General features: G+C 39.5%; 1 protein-coding gene across 1 annotated transcript in view; it reads left to right on the top strand.

Moving 5' to 3' along the window:
* The first annotated feature begins 939 nt into the window (after positions 1–939).
* LOC127638890 (protein piccolo-like) overlaps positions 940–21747 on the top strand; it is a 53902-nt gene continuing 33094 nt past the window's right edge. Inside the window, exons 1-4 of the mRNA XM_052120618.1 lie at positions 940–1121; positions 2813–3761; positions 5088–6173; positions 21084–21611. Coding sequence (XP_051976578.1) covers positions 940–1121; positions 2813–3761; positions 5088–6173; positions 21084–21611 — 2745 coding nt within the window. The remainder of the gene's footprint in view (positions 1122–2812; positions 3762–5087; positions 6174–21083; positions 21612–21747) is intronic.

Genomic DNA, 21747 nt, shown 5'->3' with positions numbered 1-21747 from the left:
GCAAATTTGTGTAAATATATAACATGAGTTGTAACTTTTAAGTATCAAAACAGCAAGGCATGAATGCAAGTGTTAAATTTAGGTCTCAAGAGAGGGGAGAACACACACACACACACACAAAAATATAAATACAGTGCTCATACTGTGGCAATAAACGTTAAGCAGAGACAAAACCATAATTGCTGAACCCTTAAATATAAGATTGAAAAGTATTTCAAATCTAACCCCCTATTTATGTAGTTTTTCATTTATCTTGTGAGGTCTACCAGCTTTTTCATAGAGCACTGCCCTTACAACCAAGCCAAAAATAAAAGTAACATTTTAATAAATTATGGTTTAGAATTAAGTTATTTACTGAATTTTTCTTCTAAAAGAAAGGAGAATGATACTGTCTAACCAAACATAAAATGTGAATATATTATCCCTTATCAAAGGTTTAAAGCATCTTAATGAATTAATGTTATTGCTTAAATATAAAATATATGTACATGTAGGATGTGTAACGTGGTCGTTGTAATAGTGTTACAGCATCTAGTTCCCAAAAACAAACCGGTTGCTTCCTCATTATAGCTAATTAGGAGATTATTGGCTCGCCTTGAAAGCAAAATAAATAGGGTAATTAGAAGTTTTGTTAATTCTAGCGGTTTGTCCCTTGAACGTTTCCCCCAACGGTTACGTCTGATGACACACACCTGTGAGGGGCGGGACGTGCGCGTCGAATGGAGGAGGGAGGGAGGCGCACAACTCTAGACCCGCACGGAGAGGCTCTGCTCTCGGGATGTGCGTTCTCGCCAGAGAGACCATCGAATAAAATGGAAAAATAAAATAACATGCATCCACAACGACCGCGGTTACGGAGACCGTCACCTTAATCTGGACATTTAGACCCATATCGCCGCGAAATCAGCTGGAGGAAGGGGTTAACGACGGGGGTTGATCATGGGTAACGAAGCGAGCATGGAAGGCAGCGAAGGGGCGCTCGCTGGATTTCCAGCGGGACTCGCACCTGACGGAAAGGGTGGCTTCATCCAGATGCCCGCAGAGGTGGAGGCAGATCTAAGCAATCTGTCGGAGGAGGAAAGAAAGCAGCTTGTGGCCGCTATGTCCAAAGGGCAGTCCAGGCAAGTTGAAGGATGCTCCCGCGCACAAAGGAGCGTTTTTATAAATGTATGCAGTGATGATGATGATGATGCCCACCTCTCCAGTGCCCGAGCACTTGTGCTTGTGCTGAAGGCGGTTGTGCTTTGATCGTGACACTGCAGGTTGGCACATCATGACAGCAGCACCGATGCAAGACATGATCACACCCATTCACGCGCTTAATCGTAATCAAGAACGTGCATCGACTGCATGTTTGGAGAAGCATTCCAGCCCAATTTTTAAATGTGTAAATGCGATTTGATAGTAAACTTGTACGTGATTGAGATGCACTTCAATATTGACGATCTCAGATTTATTTTTTTCCATAATTATTGTGATCATCGTTAATATGGAGGATCACAATACGTGTACTGGGGCTAGTTTTCTTAAAAATCGCCTTGTTCAATCCACAAGACACCATCGTTATGGACAGAACTCAAATTGCCTGCTGGGTAAAGATTTCCTTGCCAAATATGAATGATCTTCGCTCCCTCTGCCCTAGCAGAGATCAGTTTTTACTCCAGATCTGTGTTGTTATAAACCACTGCGTTCTCCATGCACTCTCCATCTTTCTCCTGTGGGCTGTGTAGGTGATGTCATGAGAGCTGCTTTGGAAAACAAACGCAAGTGTATGAACATTTCGATCTTACGAAAGCACGCGATCGACATTCCCTTTGGCATGTTAGTGAAATGTACGCAGTGCTCATTTGGAAACTTATTGAATCGTGTCTTATAAGTTGCACATGCTAAAATGTGTTATTTTTACCCAAGTGTAAATGGGGGGAGGGGTATAAATATGACTAAATATAGCACTGCAAGAACAAATGCCATTATGCTCATTGTTCGCTTTACTTGTTTTGGGGGCGTGCGAGTTGTATTACACCTGATAACTGTGTGGACCGACCATATATTAAGTGATTATTAGACAATTGTTCGCTGTCCTTGGTGCTGAAAGCACCGTGATGCCTGCGCGTTGAGCGCCACTTGATCTGAAAGAATATGACATGGCATGATGATCGTCTCTGGTATGTTAAAATAATTGTATTAAATAATGTTCAAGTAAACCAAATGCAGCTCAAAGGTTGCTGTTTTGAAAAGCCATTGCGTTAACAGTTTAAATAACTCTCCCATCACATAAAACATGTATTGAGAGTGACAGTTACCCTTCTTATGGCTAGTGATGTGTATGTTGTTGCCACTGTCTGGCTTTCCAAGCCAAAATGAATAAACTAGTTAAGCATTATAAAAGTAATTCCAGTCCTGGGGACCCACAGCACTATATTCACATTTTGTATATTTCCCTTATTTATCACAGCTGATTCAACCGTTTGCCTTGTTAGTAAAAGCTCCAAGAACTGAACTGGGTGTGTTCAATAATGGAGACATCCAAAATGAGCTGTGGGTCCCCAGGACTGGAATCAAGAAACATTTTAAAGGATAGTGAATTTGAGTTTTGGTTATTACTGCAAATATTCATATTTACATATTTCTGCCATTTGAATTTTAATTATTGCTTTTATTGACTGACTTTAATGTCAGAATACTCTGTCCCCTTTACAGTTTGTTAATGGTATTTACCCAGATGAGCAATTAAGCAAATGATGGCCATATAAGTTAATGTTGGCCTGAGACTAGTGAAGGGGAATTGACCCTTTGTCTGTTCTCTCCACAGGCCACCAGAGGCTCAAGCTGGTGGCACGAGAGCCACAGCAGGTCTCAGTAAGAGTCGGACTGTAGATGCATTTGTAGAGGGGTCACCTCCCAAGCCAAAGCCTGGACGGAGCCCCTCATCCCTCAGCCTCCTTGAGTCACGTTTCCGGCAGGAGCCCAAAGATACAGAACAACCAAGAACCGGCATGTTCTCGTCCGGATTCCTAAGTGGAGCCAACCCCTTAAGTGCGGTCTCTTCTGCTGTCTCCTCCTTTAGCCTGTTTGGCGACGAGGAGGAGGGGGCAGCCAAGCAGGAAGCAAAGCTGCCTGGTCCACAAGGTGGAGCAGCAAAGGGTCCTACACAGCAAGGGGGTAAGCTACCTCAGCAAGGTCCACCTAAGGGACAAGGACCTCCTCAGCAAAGGCTGGGTAATCCACCCCAAGGACCTGAAAGCAAGCATGGTGGTCCTGGTCCTCAACAACAAGGACCCAGACCTGGTGGACCAGGAACCCAACAGCCAAGGTCTAAATTTGGCGGTCCTGGTCCCCAATTGCAAGGGTCAAAACCTGGTGGACCAGGACCTCAACAGCAAGGGCCTAAACCTGGAGGATCAGGACCTCAACAGCAAGGGCCTAAACCTGGAGGATCAGGACCCCAACAGCAGGCATCCAAACCTGGAGGACCTGGACTCCAACAACAGGGGTCTAAACCTGTAGAGCCTGGACCCCAACAACAAGGGTCTGTTAAACCTGGTCAGGGAGGCCCAGCAAAACCTGGGCTGGGAGCTCAAGCAGAAGGGCCTGGTAAGGCTGGACCTGCCCAGGGGAAAGCTGGTGGGATGATGTGCCCTCTTTGTAAGTCTACAGAGCTGAATGTGCAGGCCAAAGATCAGCCACCCAACTACAGCACCTGCACTCAGTGCAAACAGCAGGTGTGCAGCTTGTGCGGCTTCAGTCCTCCAGACTCAGCGGTAAGAGACATATTTGCATCCCTCACAACATCCATCACATAGATTTCACAGTCCTTAAAAAGTCTTAATGTCCAGATATAGATAAGAGAGATGAGATGTAATGACATACATTTTTCATGTAGATATCATTTTTTTCTTTTTTTCAGAAAAGGTTATCACAACTCCTAATCTCTATGTAAGTGTAAGTTTAAAATCATCCAGTTTATCTTTAATAGTCAGTTTTGGATGATTTATGATTATCAAGTGAATGAAAAATGTACCCACCATATTCTCTGTTCTTAAAAATGTAATCTTTCTCTTAAAAAGTCTCCAAACTTTTTTTTTGTTTTTTGGGTTTTGTTTTAATCATTGTCTGGTTCTGTGTACATACTCATCCTGAGATGATAGGAAAATGATGCGCACAGAAGGTGAATTATTATCAAGGACACTTGCATCACTCAGATTACAAGTGAAGGGAGTTGTTTTCACTGCATTTAGAAATCTCATTCTTGAGCTTTATAGGTAGTCATTATGCAGGCATTTGGCATTAGTCTTGGTCCATGTTAGAGGGAACAAGACTATTAGTCACTAAGTGTTGTGTTTGCAGTGTTATTTTTGTTTGGAGGATTTTAAATTGTACGTTAAAGTCAGTGCCGGATCGGGGGCCCTAAGCAACTTGCTTAGTTTGCCTATAGGGAGGACCGGCACTAGTTAAAGTGAATGACTCAGCCAAACAATAACCAGACCGCATACTGTATCCCATCAACAATGAAAGTACGTGAAATTAATTCAAGTGACATTTTAATAGTTTAATAACAGGAGGTTCACCTCAAATTATCATATATTGTACTTCGCCTGTATACCAATACTGGGGGATTCGGTTCAGTGGGTGGCTGAACAAATTGAAAGAACTTTGAGCTCTTTATTATAAGTCCAGTGAGCTTTAAGTAAAACCAAACGCAAATGTATACTCTTACAGAAACATTTGATGGGACTGTTCCAAAAAATGTTTTATCATTGACTCACCCTTGTGTCTCCAACTTGTTTAAGGAACACATTAGGAGAAGTAAAACAAAATTGTAGGCACAGACAACCTCAGTCTCCATTCACTTTCATTGCATGGGAAAAAATATATACAATGAAAGTGAATGGTGATTAGGCTGCCTAATATCAAAGTTTGTGTTCCACATTATAAATAATGTCATATTAATTTGGAACAACATGAAGGTGAGTAAATGATTTATAGAATTTTCATATTTGGATGAACTATCCCTTTAATATGTGTATGTGTTTCTGGGTTACATCTGTAATCTCAGGCCATGACTTTCTCTGTTTTTTCTGCCACAGGTTAAGGAATGGTTGTGTCTGAACTGTCAGATGCAACGGGCTGTAGGGGGCATGGAGCCCCCTGGGCCTTCCATGATGAAACAGCCCCCCAAGCAGGGCTCTGCCCCTCCCTCCCCACAAAGAAAAGATCCACCATCTGGGTCACCCTCCAGGGGTGAACCAGGGAAGAAGCCCCCAATGCTGACCAAACAACAAAGTATTGCTGACACAGGAAAAGGAGCTACACCTCCAACAACTCCAAAATCTGGACCAGGGCCACAGCAGGCCTTGCAAGGACCTCAGCCTGGACCACTAGGTGCAAAGCGTGGACAGCCTCCCCCTCTTCAGAAACTTTCACAGAGCCCAAAAGGTAGTCCCCAGCCTTCTCCTGCAAAAACTACCCCAAAGCAGGATGGAGGATTTTTTGGGGGATTTGGTCTTGGGGGTTTGACAGAGGTGACAAAACCTTCTGCAGGTGCCCAGGCTAGTGAGTCAGTTACAGGGAAACTATTTGGTGGGTTTGGTGGCTCATCCAAAACTCAGAGTGGCTCCACAGCTCAGGCCAGCGAGTCAGTCACCGGGAAACTCTTCAGTGGGTTCGGTGGGCTCACTGAGTCAGTAAAGCCTCCAGCAACTGCTTCTCAGGCGACTGAGAGTGTGTCTGGAAAGATGTTTGGTTTTGGCTCGTCCATCCTGAGCTCTGCCACCAATCTCATCACTGGGGAGGAACCAAATTCTCCCCCTAAATCTCCTCCTGGATCACCCCCGGATTCCCCCATTGGGTCCGATGCAGACTCCCCTCCTGGATCGCCCCCCGACTCAGGCTCAGACTCACCCCCAGATACTCCAACTGTTTATTCCAAAGACCCAGCATCTCCAAAACCTGCAATTGCTGAAGGGAAGGCATTAGCATATGAATCCTCTATGAAATCAGCAAACGTAGAGGAGCCTCAAACTCCTGTCCCAGGCTCTGAGTCCTGCTGTCCACTTTGTAAAGTGAAGCTGAACCTGGGATCAGGGGACACAACTAACTACAGCACCTGCACAGAGTGCCAGAAGATTGTGTGCAACTTGTGTGGATTTAACCCCACTCCACATCTCTCAGAGGTAAGACATTCTGCTGCAACACTACAATTCCTTGTTAAAGACCCCATTAAATTTTTTTGTCAAGCACTTTTTCCCCCTGCATTGATGTATTTCGTGTTACATCACGAAATACATCAGGAAATTAAGGTGCAACACATAGAAAAACTAATAATTTTAGTTTACATCACATATCAGGTGGTATTTATAATTTACTGGGATGCTACATCCTCTTTCAAGAGAGCAGTACATTGGACAAATTTGAATACACCCATGCAAAAAGAGAAGTCTGCAATATTTTGGTCCATTGTTCAGAAACCGAAATGGTATAGTTTAAATGTCTGCTAAACATTTATTTTGTCAACAGCATTTGCAATGTTAGCCTCACAGTTAAGGCCCTGTGCTGGTTATCTTAAAGTGTTGGATTGTTCTTTTGCATTAAAGAGAATTCCCATCATTCCTTTCTCTGTTTTCGCATTGAGCCTATTTGAATGAATGTACGTGTGTGTGTGTGTGTGTGTGTGTGTGTGTGTGAGCGTGTATTTATCACTTTGTGGGGACCAAATGTCCCCATAAGGATAGTAAAACCCGAAATTTTTGACCTTGTGGGGACATTTTGTTGGTCCCCATGAGGAAAACAGCTTATAAATCATACTAAATTATGTTTTTTGAAAATGTAAAAATGCAGAAAGTTTTCTGTGAGGGTTAGGTTTAGGGATAGGGTTAGGTTTAGGGGATAGAATATAAAGTTTGTACAGTATAAAAACCATTATGTCTATGGAAAGTCCCCATAAAACATGGAAACACAACATGTGTGTGTGTGTGTGTGTGTGTGTGTGTGTGTGTGTGTGTGTGTGTGTGTGTGTGTGTTCTGTGGATAGGGGAGATTCATAGTCTGATCCTATCTCTGATGAGTCACCAACTTGCTGCTCCCTGCCTGGAAATTTGCTTTGCTCTTTAGCAAATATTTTAGGTAAGGAGTTAGACAAGAGATTGGAGGATACTCTTTGCTTAACATTTAACAAGCTCTGAATTAGTCATCAATCACATCCTGAACCTTGACTACACTTGAATGTTTAAAAGTGATCAGTGGCAATATATTTAAAAAAGTGTAATGTGATGCGTAATTTTGCTGTCATTGCATGTGATATCAATTGCCTTGATGATTGATCTAGACCTCAGGGACTATTGTTTATTTACATATTCTATTAGTAACTGCTGTATAATATTATATAGTAGCTAATCACATTTAGCTACTAGGATTCCCACTGCCATAGAAATGCCAAGGAATTTTTAAATGGTTATTACCAGGCTTCGTAAAGTCATGGAATGTCCCAAATGACACACAATACACTATGCATTTACAAAATATACTATGCACTTAACCGTGTAGTCTATGAATTTTCAAAGTGTAGTTTTGTCCCAAATAGAACACTTAGCGGATTGTTGCTACACAGAAGCATTCTGCTTTTAACAGCTGACGGAAGTGATGTTTCAAGCGCACGTGATGTGTTGCTGCTAGCTTAAGCGCATTAGTGGACCTCAGTTCAACACTTTTATCTCAAACAACATACAGCATTGTGTGTTGGTAAAGCATTCAACTTACATATGCAAGGTGCTGTCTTCACAGAAATTTCACTAGCTGCTACCTTCTTCATTATTTACAACTGTTTTGTCAGACCAGCAGTGCAGCCAGATAACTCCACCCCTTCCACTATGTATGGCAAGCCATGTGCTCCGAAAGCACAAAGTGTCCAACATTCCATACTTCATTTTGATGGTTGAAAAAGTGCATCATTATCAACAGTTTGTAACAAAGTGTCATGAAGGACACAAACACATAATTTTGAAGGAAGACACTGAATTTGTCTTGTAAGCAAATCAGCTGTTGTAAAATAAGCCAAGATTTGATATTCCAAGTGAGAGAACATCTTTAAGTTTATCATAACATTCCTCAAGGTCACTTCCATCTCTGATAACCTTCACATGTTTCTCACTCTGTATGAACATGTTTGACTAAGCTGACAATCTTTTCCCTGTGCAGCACAGCATTTGATGGTGTTCACGTGTATACCACCCTGCGTGTTTGATCATGGGTTGTTACACCGGGTCACTCATGCTTGCTTTGTGTAATCTCATGAGTCTATTTCAGGTTATCCAAGAAGATTAGCCAGATCATGTGCATCTGACTCCACCTCACATGGTACAACCAATAACATTACACATTATAATTTCAAGTGTACCCAAAGTCCCTTTAAAGGGATAGTTCACCCAAAAATGAAAATTCCCTCATCATTTGCTCACCCTCATGCCATCCCAGATGTGTATGACTTTCTTTCTTCTGCAGAACACAAACAAATTTGTTTAGAAGTATATCTCAGCACTGTTGGTCCTCACAATGCAAATGAATGGTCACTAGAACTCAGCAGGTCCAATAAGGACATAAAAGCAGGATAGAAGTAGGCCATAAGACTCTGTTTCACTGTCCCCTGGTGCATATTGTGACCCCCTTCATCATATTACAGGTTACTTTGGCATATTGCAGCCCCATTTCGTGGCCGGTCCACCAGGAAAAGTCACGGTTCTCGCGATGGCCAGGCTCTTGATTTAACCACTGGAGTCTTGTGGATTTGTTTTTTGCTGCATTCATGTCCTTTTTGGACCTTCTGAGCTCTGGTCAACATTCAATTGCATTGTGAGGACCAACAGAGCTGAGATATTCTTCTAATAATCATTGTGTTCTCAAGAAGAAAGTCTGAGATGGCATCAGGGTGAGCAAATGATGAGAGTTTACATTTTTGGGTGAACAATCCATTTAAACTCTTGTGTAACGCTCCCTGGCAGCTTTTTTTCTGTGTACGTAACAGTACGACTCCTATTTACATGAATGGTGCAAGACCAAACTCTCAAAAACTATTTGTCAAGGTTTAATTTCAATAATATAATTAACAATATAATCTGATATCAATGGTCAGGGCTGGACTGGTAATCTAGTATCATTTTCCCGGTGGGCCGACGCACTTTTGGGTCAATGGTATTATATTGCTTCTTTAGCTTAAAAAAAACACATCCAGGCCAGTCTTGTTAATGCACAGGTTCTAGAGTATACAAAGTATATCAAAAAGACTATGGGCTCTTTTCACTTAAGGGGAGGACTTCCATTCATTGAGCCACCATATTGAGCATTACCATTTTTTTTTAATTTTCTACGAGTCTCCTCCCCACTATAGGCTACTGTCTCTAGCGTACCCTACCAAGATGGCGGACATCAGTGATTCCAGTTTATCTCAGACTGAAACTGAAAAGCAAAGAGAATCCTGTCATTTTCAATTTACACAGGCAACATATTATTGTAGACTCTTTGCAATGTGTTGTTTTTGGTCAGATCATCCTGATCAAAATAGCTCAGGGCCATACAAAATTGTGTTATCAGGATCAGTGCTGAAGTGCTTCCATTTGAAGAACATCCTCACTTGAGATTAGATTTAGTCTCTCTCTCTTCCTGCTAGACTTCAACACTGCTTGTGCTGCTGTGTCAACGTGGGGTGAGTGTTCATGTGAGAGTGTGCATCCTGTGTACTAGTAATCTGTTTTTGCTAACAGGATTTAAAGGGCAAGAGCTAAGTTTTTTTCAGAAGGCCATTCGAGTGCCTTATTTCTAAATCTCTCAATATTTACATTGTATTAATATGAAACGCTTTGGTTTTCAAAGATCATCTCCTCTGTTTCTTTCCTTTGTACCTCTTTCTTTTATCTCTCCAGTGGCAACACGCCTTCTCCATTTGGTTTTTCACTTATTCATAATACTGCAATTCCTTGTACCGGTAGTCCTGCTCTTCCACCTCATTTCATCCTTCTTCACAGATTTACAATATATTACTTGAATTAATACAGTCTATCCTGACTCCCATTTCATCCCTTTTCTCAGAAAGAATCCTTGCTTCACTCCAATTCAGTTCTCACCATTCCTCCCTGGTTGTTTTGAGAGAAGCTTGCAATATTCCCTTGGCATATATACAAATTTAGTTTTTCTGTCATCAGAATATTATTAGTGGCTGGAAGTAATTGACTGGACTGCAAGATTTTCAAGTTGTTGCACATTAGTCAATCAGGGAAGTGACCATTTCCTTTTGGTTAATGAGGTTGGACAAATCAGGTGTGATGCTTTTTCAATGTGGCAGAGTGTTGACAGATTCACAGCTGGCCCATAGAGAACTGGACCTGGGATTAGATTTCACACTCTTGCATATTTTTTGTTTTTTTTTGTCCATCTACCTCAGGCTTTGTGTCATTTGCCAGCCATCTGATGTGTTATCCCTCCCCACAGTGCGCCCCCATCTCAAAAAATGTCCCACTCATTCCATACGTACAGTCACAGACAGTTCTGTGTATCACAGAATCGTGTACATGCTTATATGTTTAAGATGAACTCTTGTCTCTTGTTTTGCCATATCTCTGTTCTCCAGGGTTACTCCCACACCCTCATATCCACTGTGACCCATCCACCTCACATTCCCCCCAGGCTTAAACATCTGGCCGACTACCCTTCCTCAGTATTTCCTCCCCAGGTCAGATACAGTATTGCTTGGCCTTCCTCAGAGCAGAACTCATCCCTGCCAAACAGTTTTACATAATCCACCACCTCCCTGAATCAATGTGCAACAGCCAGAACTTTTTAATGTGATTTTATATTGTTTTTTTTTTTGTAGTTGTTGTTTCTTTTTTATTGTTTTTATTGCTTTAAACCTCCAAAATTGTCAAAAAAAAAGCACCATAAAATTAGTCTGTGTGATATATACAAAGTCTTCTGAAGCCATACAATTGCTTTGGGCAAGGTTTTCAATTAATAACAACTTACATTTCAGCATGTTTCTTAAACAAATCAGTTGTATGGGTTTAGAATATAACTAAACAGACTTGTAGTCAGGGGTGGAAAGAGTACTGAAAAATAATACTCAAGGAAAAGTACTGTTAATTCTTAAAAAATGTAGTTTGCGTAGAGTAAAATTACCTGTCCTAAAAACTACTCTAGTAAGAGTAAAAGAGTATCTCATTTAAAAGATATGCCCCTTTATAATAAAAACTCTATGCTGCAGTTTAAAAATGTTACTTTAATTTACATTCCCTTTTTATGCCTGTTTGCAAGAAATAAAATACCTATATTTATTCTAAGTGTTTGTGATTGACAACAGAAATTAAAAGATGAAAGTTATTTGTAATATCATTATGTATGAAACCATTACATAAAAATCAGTTTATGTGTAGGGTCTAAATTTTCCTTAATGCCGAATGAGAGAGTTATTGTTGCGCATAAAACATGTTCAAAACAATGCAAGGAATACAACAAAAAAAACACACACACTATACCTGCACAATAGAGGAAATTGTTTCTTCAGCAGAACACAAATTAAAATCTTTAGAAGAATATTTCAGCTCTTTTCATATATTGCACGTGAATGGGTGGCAAAATTTTGAAGCTCCAAAAATCACAAAATAAGACTTAAATATTGATCTGTTTCTCACCCACGCCTATAATATAACGTCTGAAGTCATTGATTTAAGCACTGGAGTCATTTGGATAACTTTTGTGCTGCATTTATGTGCTTTTTGGAGCGTCAAGATTTTGGCATCACATTCACTTATGGACCTACAGAGCTGAAATATACTTCAAAAACTCTTAATTTGTGTTCTGCAGAAGAAAGAAAGTCATACACATCTGGGATGGCAAGAGGGCGAGTAAATGATGAGAGAATTTTCATTTTTGAGTCAACAATTTTTTTAAATAGCCCCGGGGGGGCACATTGTCCTCCTTTTGGGATAAAATGTTTCAAATTGATTAAGTTTTTGCATCTTTTAAGCCCAGAAATAGTTCTCATTCTAGTGCATGATGCACAATTTTCTGAAGTTTGTGACTGGTGGAATATTCTGCTGAAGTATTGCTCTGTAAATGTTGATCTTTATAAAGGCTAAGCATAATTATAAATTATTTTATCATCTCTACCTTCCTGGTAATTTATTATACAAATTAAAACACTCTGTACATCAGGTATTATTAAAAAAAAACGAACAATATTATTACAAATATTATTATTAAAGATGTCACTGTTTCATTAATACTTTCAAAGCTACTAAAGTTGTTCAGCCAAAAGTAGTGAGTGTTTTTTTTAGTTTCCTTGTTATTGTTGTTTGATTAATAGCCTTTATATTACATGTTCTACTAGTCAGTGCTCAATTCGGTTACATGTACACTTCAAGTCCAACATTTTGATACAAATACGCTTTTTGTGTTTATATTAATGCCTCACCAAGACGGGCATTGGTGGAATTATGAAGTGTATTTGACCATTTAGTCGCGTATCATTATTAGCGCTCTCGTAGCACATTTACATGTAAAGCGCACAAACATTAGCCGTCTATCAATCAAACAGCACGCAGCGACAGACATCAGGAAATAAAAATTCAAACTTTTATATTTTATCTAGATCAACCAACATCAAGATATTTGTTTCACCCAGCCCTATTGATAACATTGCCTTAATCTCTCACATCAACTCAATAATCTCAGTGACAGAAAGTTAAATTACAGGCTACATAATAGACACAGAATCTAGTAAGCAGACATATAAAATTTACCTTGATATGTTTCTAAAAATTAGAGGCAGGATTAATGCTGATATCTGTCTTGAGCAAGCTAAACAATCAAGCAATTGGCTTTTTTCACTGCGAAAAGCCCTTTCAGCTACGGCCGTGATGTTCAGATGTTGAAATGTGTTTGAGGCATGCTCCACATCCATAACAGTTAGCACCTGATCTACAGCTGCCATTAAAGTGTGTGATTTGATTTGACGGGAGACACAAGACGCCCCCTAGCCAATTATGTTGATAGATAAAAAGAAAATCAGGACAGGGAATTAGCTAACACAGACGGTGGGAAAATAGCACATTAAAAGAACAGTTACAGCACTTAAAATTTACTCAAAAAATGTAAATGTATACAGTTTTTAAACTACATAAAAAAAGTACAATTCCTGGGAAAAGTGACTTAATTACAGTAACGTGAGTATTTGTAATTCGTTACTTTACACCCCTGCTTGTAGTGTATCACTCAAGTGGTATAGACTGATTTTAGGGTACTGTTTGGTGCTATTTTGTCCTTTTTATGTAATTTGATAGTCTGTGGTCACTGTATGAAAAAACACAGTCTAGACATTCTTTCAAATTTGTCCTTTTTTCTTGCAAATGGCTTGCTGTCAGTATTGGGGGGGCTCAAGTATAAGACTCGACTCAAGCTCTAAAATCCCCCCTGGCCTACTTAGTAAATGGAAAGCTGATGATAAATAGATGATGAAGCTTCTCAGTAAAATGAGAAGAAGTTAAACATCTTGTAATTGAAGACAATTCTTACTAATATTCAGTGTGAAAACTTCATAACTCTTTTAAGGCTCAGTCTGCCTCTGTTTGTGTGTTCTGTTCCCATAGCTACTGTACAGCACCATCTTCCTGTCTGTCTGTTTGGTCACTTTATATAATGTGTACAGACGTGTATGTCTCTGTGCCTTCCATCGCCATGGAGATCTGTTTGCCTGTCTGTTTGATTATGATGTTTGCTTTATCTTTAGCCATATTCTGATTTCTAGCCAGGATGTCTATGAATATTGATATCTTTGTTTCTCTTCATCTACAGCACAACCCTTTGTCTGTGCATGACCTTTCACACTGAGTGACCAAATATTTGTTCAGTTAAATGTATGCCTTGTCTTCATCTGGAGCATCAGATATTCATGTTTTATTTAGGTTTCAAGACAATTTGTTTAATGTTTTTTTTTAAGTTAAAATACTTTTTCCTGTGCCAGTATTATATGCATAGACAGCTTATAAGTAAGCTTTCTTCCAGACAAATAGGGAATAGACCCTGTAGACCCAGCGCAGAACTCTGGTGTCTCGATATGTGTTTTTAACAGTTGAAGTAAACTTGCAGCACAAGTATGAACCAGTATGGTGCCAACACACAGCCTTTCAGTTTCAACCTCACATGGACCTACTGCAGCTAGCTAATAAGGTGAGGAAAGTGTGGCGGATGTGAGAGGAGGAGAGGAGAGGAAGAGAGGAGGTGGTGAATGATATTAGAGCTGGGAGGAGGAAATCTGAGGAAAGGTCATTGAGAAAATCTATTCGCTGCAAGTAAAAAAAAAAGGTTTGTCGATTCAGTTTTTATAACAGTAGTACAAAGAAATATAGATGCCTAAATTGGTTATGTTTGAATGCAACATTTAAAAAGGCTTTTCTGTATATATACTGTAAGTCTAAATATTTCAGTCTAGATAAACTCGGTAAACTGCTTATGTCAAAGCTTTGATAACCCTTACAAAAATCATGGTAACCTTTCTCAATACTAGTGTTACAATGCTTAATATTACTTAAATAAAAGTATTGTAACGGAGTTAGGCATGTTGGAGTTGGCCTGACAATTTCTCCACAATTTCCCATTTTCTGTTGCCTAGATATGGCCCGGGGCTTCCTTGTCTGAACACTCTTGTAGTGTACAGTAAGTCTATGGGATTTCTTTCGCATGTTATATCAGCTGCCTTTCAAATGCATGTTTTTATTGCTTAGAAAAGTAAGCAGAAGTTAAATACTTAGACATAGGGGTTTGTTCATATCCCTAACCCTAAATATGAGTAACAGCAATAATGATGTTCACTGATCAGACAAGTTTCTAAAAGCTTAGGAGTCATTAGGCATTAAGGAGTTCCCATATTAATGTGTTGCGATTTTACAGTGTTAACAATAACTGTATTTACTTTGTATTTTGGCAGAAACTGTGGTTAGCATGGTAAATCCTTGTCAGTTTATTCTATTAGCAGAATAAGCCTGTCATAGCCGACTCTTTGGGCTTTTAGTAAATGTAGCTGTTTCACACCTTTTTTGACAGATTTGACATACATACATTCTGGCTGTGAGAATGAGCACACCCACTTCTCCTGTGCTCCGCTATACAACACTGAGTGCTGTTCTATGAGAATTTCCATGCACAGTTTTCCCTGATCAACAGTGCTGTGAAAAAATATTTGCCCCTTCCTGATTTCTTCTATGTTTGTGTATTTTTCATACTAAATGGTTTTAGATATTCAAAGGAGATATAACATAAAACAAAGGCAACCTGAGTAAACACAAAATACAGTTTTCAGATACATATTTTTTTATTGAAGCAAAAAAGTTATCCAACACTTACCCATGTAAAAAACGAACTGCCCCCTTAAACTTAAATGCGAGTTCCTTAGATGTTGCCTGGAGTTCCTCAGATGTTGCCTTTGGCTTTTTTGGGACTTCCTGGATGAGTCGTTGCTGTGCTCTTGGAAGAATTTTGGAAGGTCGGCCACTTCTGGGAAGGTTCACTACTGTGCCAGGTTTTCTCCATTTGGAGATAATATCTCTCACTGTGGTTTTTTGGTCCCTTCCAAGACTGATGAATTTCAGTCAATTTTCAATTATTTCTGGAATTTCTTTCAACCTTGGCGTAGCGTGCTACTGGATGAGACCTTTCAGCCAACTTTATGCTGCTGAAAATGTTCTATTTAGGTGTTGATTTGATTGAACAGGAATGGCAGTAATCAGGCCTGGGTGTGTCTAGTCCAGCCGAACCCCATTATGAATGCAGTTTCATAGATTTTGGGATTTAGTAACTAGGGGGCAAATACTTTTTCACACAGGCCCGGTTGATTTTGGATAACTTTTTTTGCTTCATTACATAATATTATAATTTAAATAGTTTATTTTGTCTTTACTCAGATTGCCTTTGTTTTATGTTAGATTTTGTTTGAATTTTTGAAACAATTTAGTTTGAGATATACACAAAAACAGAAGTAAATTATTTTTCACTGCACTGCTTTATGGAACGCTTTGAATAATGTTTTAAGTAGATATTTTGAAATTATTTAATGTAGGATTGAAATAAAATTTTGACAGAGTCCAAATTTAAGAGATAACCCCTCGTTGGACACTTTCAGCCTTTCATCAGCTTAATTGCTTCTGAATGGGGCATCGTGTTTTAAATGCGAGGTTGATTTCTTAATTAAGGAGATTGATCTGTAAGGATATTTCTCATTTTTAAATGATATGGTATTGCTTTGTTGATGTAGTTGTTGATTTAGCAAATTGGTGTCTGTTGTGCTATAACTGCATATTTGAGGCTTTTGGCAATAACATACAGTGACAAGTTAATTGTATTTACTCTTGAGATGTAAAATGATAAATGATCTGTAAATATATTTTCTATTATCTTCTGTGGTGACACCACTGGTAAAATAAATTTAAATTATGTAAATAATGAGAACATTGTCTCTGTAGATTACATGTGTACTGTATATGAGCGAAATTGTGTGTTGGTGTACAATACTAACATTACTTCAAATTTCATGGCAAGAAGTCTCTGGAGAATGGTTGATGCTGAAAGGCCAATTTCTTTTACATCACAAAGTTGAGAGGCATTTAAGCACACATGTAACTGGCCATTGATTTGGCATGAATTTGTTTGTCTGCATGTGAGTATTTGTGTATTGATTTGTCTTTGCATTTCAGTACTAGTGTTCTGTATACTGTACTGTCAAAATCCCATCAGAAATCTAAAGACTCACATGTATGTAAACCAAGCCCCATGGGTGCTATTTAAAAACACAGAGTGGGGAAACACTTTGCTTTACCGGCAACTGTTTTTTTTCTGTACTGTACATCTGGTAAATTTCTATTCCGACTAATATGCACAGTAATATATCTCAGACACAATCAATTATCAGCAGTCTTAGACACTCTAAAGAAGTCTGGCATAGATTATATTTGCCCTCATATAAAACTCAGTGTAGCCGTGTTTGAGATCCCTGCCTGCAGACTCAGCAAAAATAAAAGAATGAGTGGCGAGAAGACAAGCAATATTTTCAGACCAAACCTCTGATCATGTATCACTGACTGAGCTCTCATTATTTCACTTCAGTTATAATCTCTCCATCTCTCAGCCTGCTGGATTTAATACCTCGGTTTGTGAGGCGATTAATGGAATAATTTCAAAAATGAAAATTCTGTCATTTATTTATTCACCATGTTATTCACCTTTATGTCATTTCAACACTTATGTCATTTTCTTTCTTTTGTGGTAGATTTTTGAAAAATATCCTCTGCCAAAACCATTTATTTAATCTTGTGGATGTTCCATGTTTTGTTCACAGCTCATACTGAATGTAAAAGGCCAGTTTATGTAATGTGACTCATTCTGATTTTTTAAAACACCTTTTAAATAAAAAGCTGAAACGGAAAAATAGAGAGTAAAAAATACATTTTGAAGAAACTGAAAAAAGAAAGAAATTGAAGAGCAAGATGCTTCGTGATGCAGAGAATCGTTTTATAATCTAATCGTTACCATTTGAATCGTAATCAAATTGAATCATGAGGCCAGTGAAGATTCCCACCTCTACTAGATTGGCCTGTCTGTAGTCCTGACCTGTCTCCAATTGAGAATGTGAGGCACACTATTAAGTGCATTAGATGGTGAAGACATCATACAATTGTGCAGCTAAAGACCTACATAATGGATGGATGGGGGAAAATTCCACTTTCTAAATTTAACAAACTTGTGTCTTCAGTGCCCATATGCTTAATAAGTGTTATTAGAAGAAATTATGATGTTTCACAGTGGTAAACACTCGACCGTCCCACCTTTTTTGAAGCATGTTACAATCATCTGGTTTGAAATTACTGTACATTTAAAAAAAATTATAATTTACAATTCACTAATTTTAGTTTTTATTAGCATTTTTATATACTGTCCAACTTTTTCAGAATGGAGGTTGTACATTGTCTCTTTGCATAGGAGGAATAGTATTTCCTGCTTGTATGAAAATCCTCACTAAATAATGCTGATGTACAAATATCTTTGTTACAACCATGTCTCTCTTTAATCTCATGCAGTCTCATTGGGTTGTGTGTTTTTGTCCCTTTGTCTTTTGTTCACATTATGTCCCACATTCCAACCCATAATGTGTGGTATAAAATATCCCTTTCTAGAAGTGTCTCTGCCTCATCTGGCATGGGGACCTCCCCAGACCTCTTGTAGGTTTAGACGAAACCCTGCAGCCAAGCTAATAGAACCATGAAGACACAACTTCACTAAACTTGCCTCAGCACTGAAGCCTATCTTTGATTGCTCTGGATTTACGTCAACCAGTTGGGCATGATTCCTGTTGAGAGGACCGCCTGCACATGGCAGCTTTATCCCCCCCATGAACATGTATTATTATTATTATTAGAACTTTATTAATCCCTTCAGGGCAATTAATATATGCTGCAAGAATGCTAGTCCACATTAATCTCTTACATTATCATTTGTAGAGCACACAATGTCAAGGATGTCACTGACAATATCAGTGTTTTTATTAAATATACTGTATCTGTGGCCTGAAAAAAACATGTTAAAAACAGCCGTTATAAACAGTTGTTTTGTTTTAATTGAGATGTTCAAATGACAGTCACCACTTATTTGGGGATGGAATTTTTTCCCATGTGGTCTCAAGAATGCTAGTCTACACAAACGGCTATAGACAGCAGTTCCTTTATTGCATTTTCCTGTGCCAACAGTTATAATTGGCTCTAAATAGATATGCTTAGCTCACTCTACTGTGAGATTTTGCTATACCCATCATCTCACAGCATCAGCTTTGTTCATCCTCCCTTTGTAATAACATCAATTTAGAGAGCACTGCATAAACCTGCTTAAATGTTGCAGACAAATGGCATTTTTTAGCTTATTTATTTTAACATTAGTAATGGACATTCAACAAACTACAAACACCAACACACCCACCCCACATATAGGCATATATACAACAGTTAGTTCCGGTCCTCGGATCTGATTAGACGAGAAACGTTCCATGAGCACTGATGGTCTCACATCATCATCACTCGTATGCTTAACTCTGTGTATCACTCCGCTTGTGTTTGTGCCATTCTAAACTAAAGTGTAAGAGCAGTGAAGATGTGTTAAGAGCCATCTGTCTCTTTACATTTCATTTTGTGACATTACATATTTTAGCCAGCAGGTAGAGGCAAAAGACCATTTTTGTGTGTAATATGAGCCAGTTGGTGATGTGAAGTGTTTATACTCAACAACACTTCTGTGATCACTCGTATTACTACTACAATACTAAAGCTAGGAAACAGTTTTAAACAACTTTAACTACTTCAACATTAAGGCTCATCACAGCTGAGAGACACAGCAGACTGATTAATTACACAAACTCATGGTGCTTATCGCTTACCAGAGTTTCTACATTGGAGAGGACAAAATGGCAGAAGACTATAGTAGTGAAAGGCTCTTGCACACCAGCTACTGCAAAATAGGGAGGTATACCCCCGCTTGGACGGCTATTTTTCTACTGAGAAAATAGGATGCATTTCACCAAAATGACATTATCTTCAGAAAGCTGACTAACAGACTATAGCATCATCAACAGTTGATCACACACGCTCCATCTCTCCAAGCTGTGATACTAGTAGTTCTGAAGTTATATTTATGAGAGGCTTGGACACATAATTTGGTTTGAACCTGCAATGACAGATTCTGATCCATCGCATAAGAATGTAGTTCCATGCACAAATGCATTTTTGTGACCGTACTCAGTTTTTCCTAATTTTTTTCATTTACGTGTTCATTTATGTTTTATATAAGCAATATCACACTCGCAATTATGCTATATGTCCCTAAATTATCAGTGCTGTGATTCGGCCACAGACCGTGCTGTTATAGGGCGATATCGCACACTTGCTTGTGTGTTAAATACATATGTGTACACCCCATAAATATATACATCAGCATCTCCAAAATCTAGGGAGGTGTCTTTGCTGCACATTCAAGCCTTTCTTACATTGAACTGCTTAAGCTTCATCCCATTACTATGAGTAATAAATGAACAATCTCTTAATTGACATAATAATAAGTTTATTTTATATAGCGCCTTTCTTCAAACTCAAGATCGCTTTACAGTCAATGAGATATGCTTTGGGGGACTGGGTAGCTCAGTGGTAAAGACGCTGGCTACCACCCCTGGAGTTCGCAAGTTTGAATCCCAGGGCGTGCTGAGTGACTCCAGCCAGGTCTCCAAAACAACCAAATTGGCCTGGTTGCTAGGGAGGGTATTCACATGGGGTAATGTCCTCGTGATTGCTATAATGTGGTTCGCTCTCAGTGGGGCACGTGTTGAGTTGTGCTTGGACCGATATGACGATCTCATATGCGGAGGCAGCTGAGATTCGTCCTCGGCCACACGGATTGAGGCAATCACTAAGCCACCACGAGGACTTAGAGTGCATTGGGAATTGGGCATTCAAAATTGGGAGAAAAAAGGGAGAACCGACCCCCAAAAAGGATTGCTTTTGAGATTGATTTTGAAATCATGTATGGAGATGTGATCACGGTGAGAATGAGGGATAGAGTTCCAAAGCGAAGGAGCAAGTGTAGCAACAAGCCCTACCACCTAGTGAGGTCAGCTTGCAATGTGGAATGAATAATAGGGCCAAAACAGATGACCTGAGTGAGTGTAGTAGGGTATAGTGGCGTACAAGGTCAGTGATGCATGAGGGGCCAAGTTTGATTATTATTTTAGTCGGGAGGCCAGAAAAGAGGGCATTACAATAGACAAGTCTAGAATTAATAAAGGCGTGATCAAGAGTTTCTGTATCATTGGTGCATACACTTAAAGGCACACTGGAAATAGTAATATTGATCATCTCCCTTTTGCAGTAGCATATGAAATGTATTAATTAAAAGTGTTGTGTAACATGGCACATTCCCTAAAAATGGCTAAATCAAAGGGTGTGAATTTACTAGAGCACATCACCATTCTCTAATATTTAATGCTAATATCTTTCCATTTTTTTTCTGTTTTAAAGAAAGAATGGCTCTGCCTAAACTGCCAGACCCAAAGGGCTCTATCTGGGCAGCTTGGGGATATGCCACCTCCACCATCTCCATCAAAGCTGCCAGCCAAACCTGAACCCAACCCACCTTGCTCCCCAGCTGGTGCTGCATCCTCCACGCCTTCATCTCCTAAACCTACTGCCTCTGCACCCCCTGCCAGAGGGTTAACACGGATGCCCAGCGTAACTCAGGCTCCAGCTGACAAGTCTGAGTCAGACCCAGCCAAAGCTGCTGGTGCAAAAGATGTCGAAAATACAGAGGCAGAAAAAGGGGTCACAGCAGAGCCAATACTGAAGAGCATACAGGTAGTACCAGAAGGAAGCAAAGATCAAACACCTGGCACCCTGACTGAAAACACAGAGGGTGCATCGATGCTACCTATTCAAACATTTAAGGAGGATGCCACTCCCACACATCATGTTGCAGAAGAGACAGTAGATGTTAAAGGGGCACACATAGAACAGGCTAAAACACTAGAACAAATGAAGGCTCTTGTAGAGGTGCAGAAGGTAGAGAAAAGTGAGCCAGAGCAGTGCCAGGTAGTAGAACCAGAAAGTACTTGCACTGTTAAAACAGAGCCTGAAAACACAGTGCCCTACAGTGTTGATGAAAAATCTATTGAGGCTTATGAGGCTA

This window comes from Xyrauchen texanus, chromosome 47, assembly GCF_025860055.1.
Source record: "Xyrauchen texanus isolate HMW12.3.18 chromosome 47, RBS_HiC_50CHRs, whole genome shotgun sequence".
NCBI classification, from domain to species: Eukaryota; Metazoa; Chordata; class Actinopteri; order Cypriniformes; family Catostomidae; genus Xyrauchen; species Xyrauchen texanus.
Note: the sequence above shows the minus strand (reverse complement) of the source record. Positions and strands in the feature narration are given on the sequence as shown.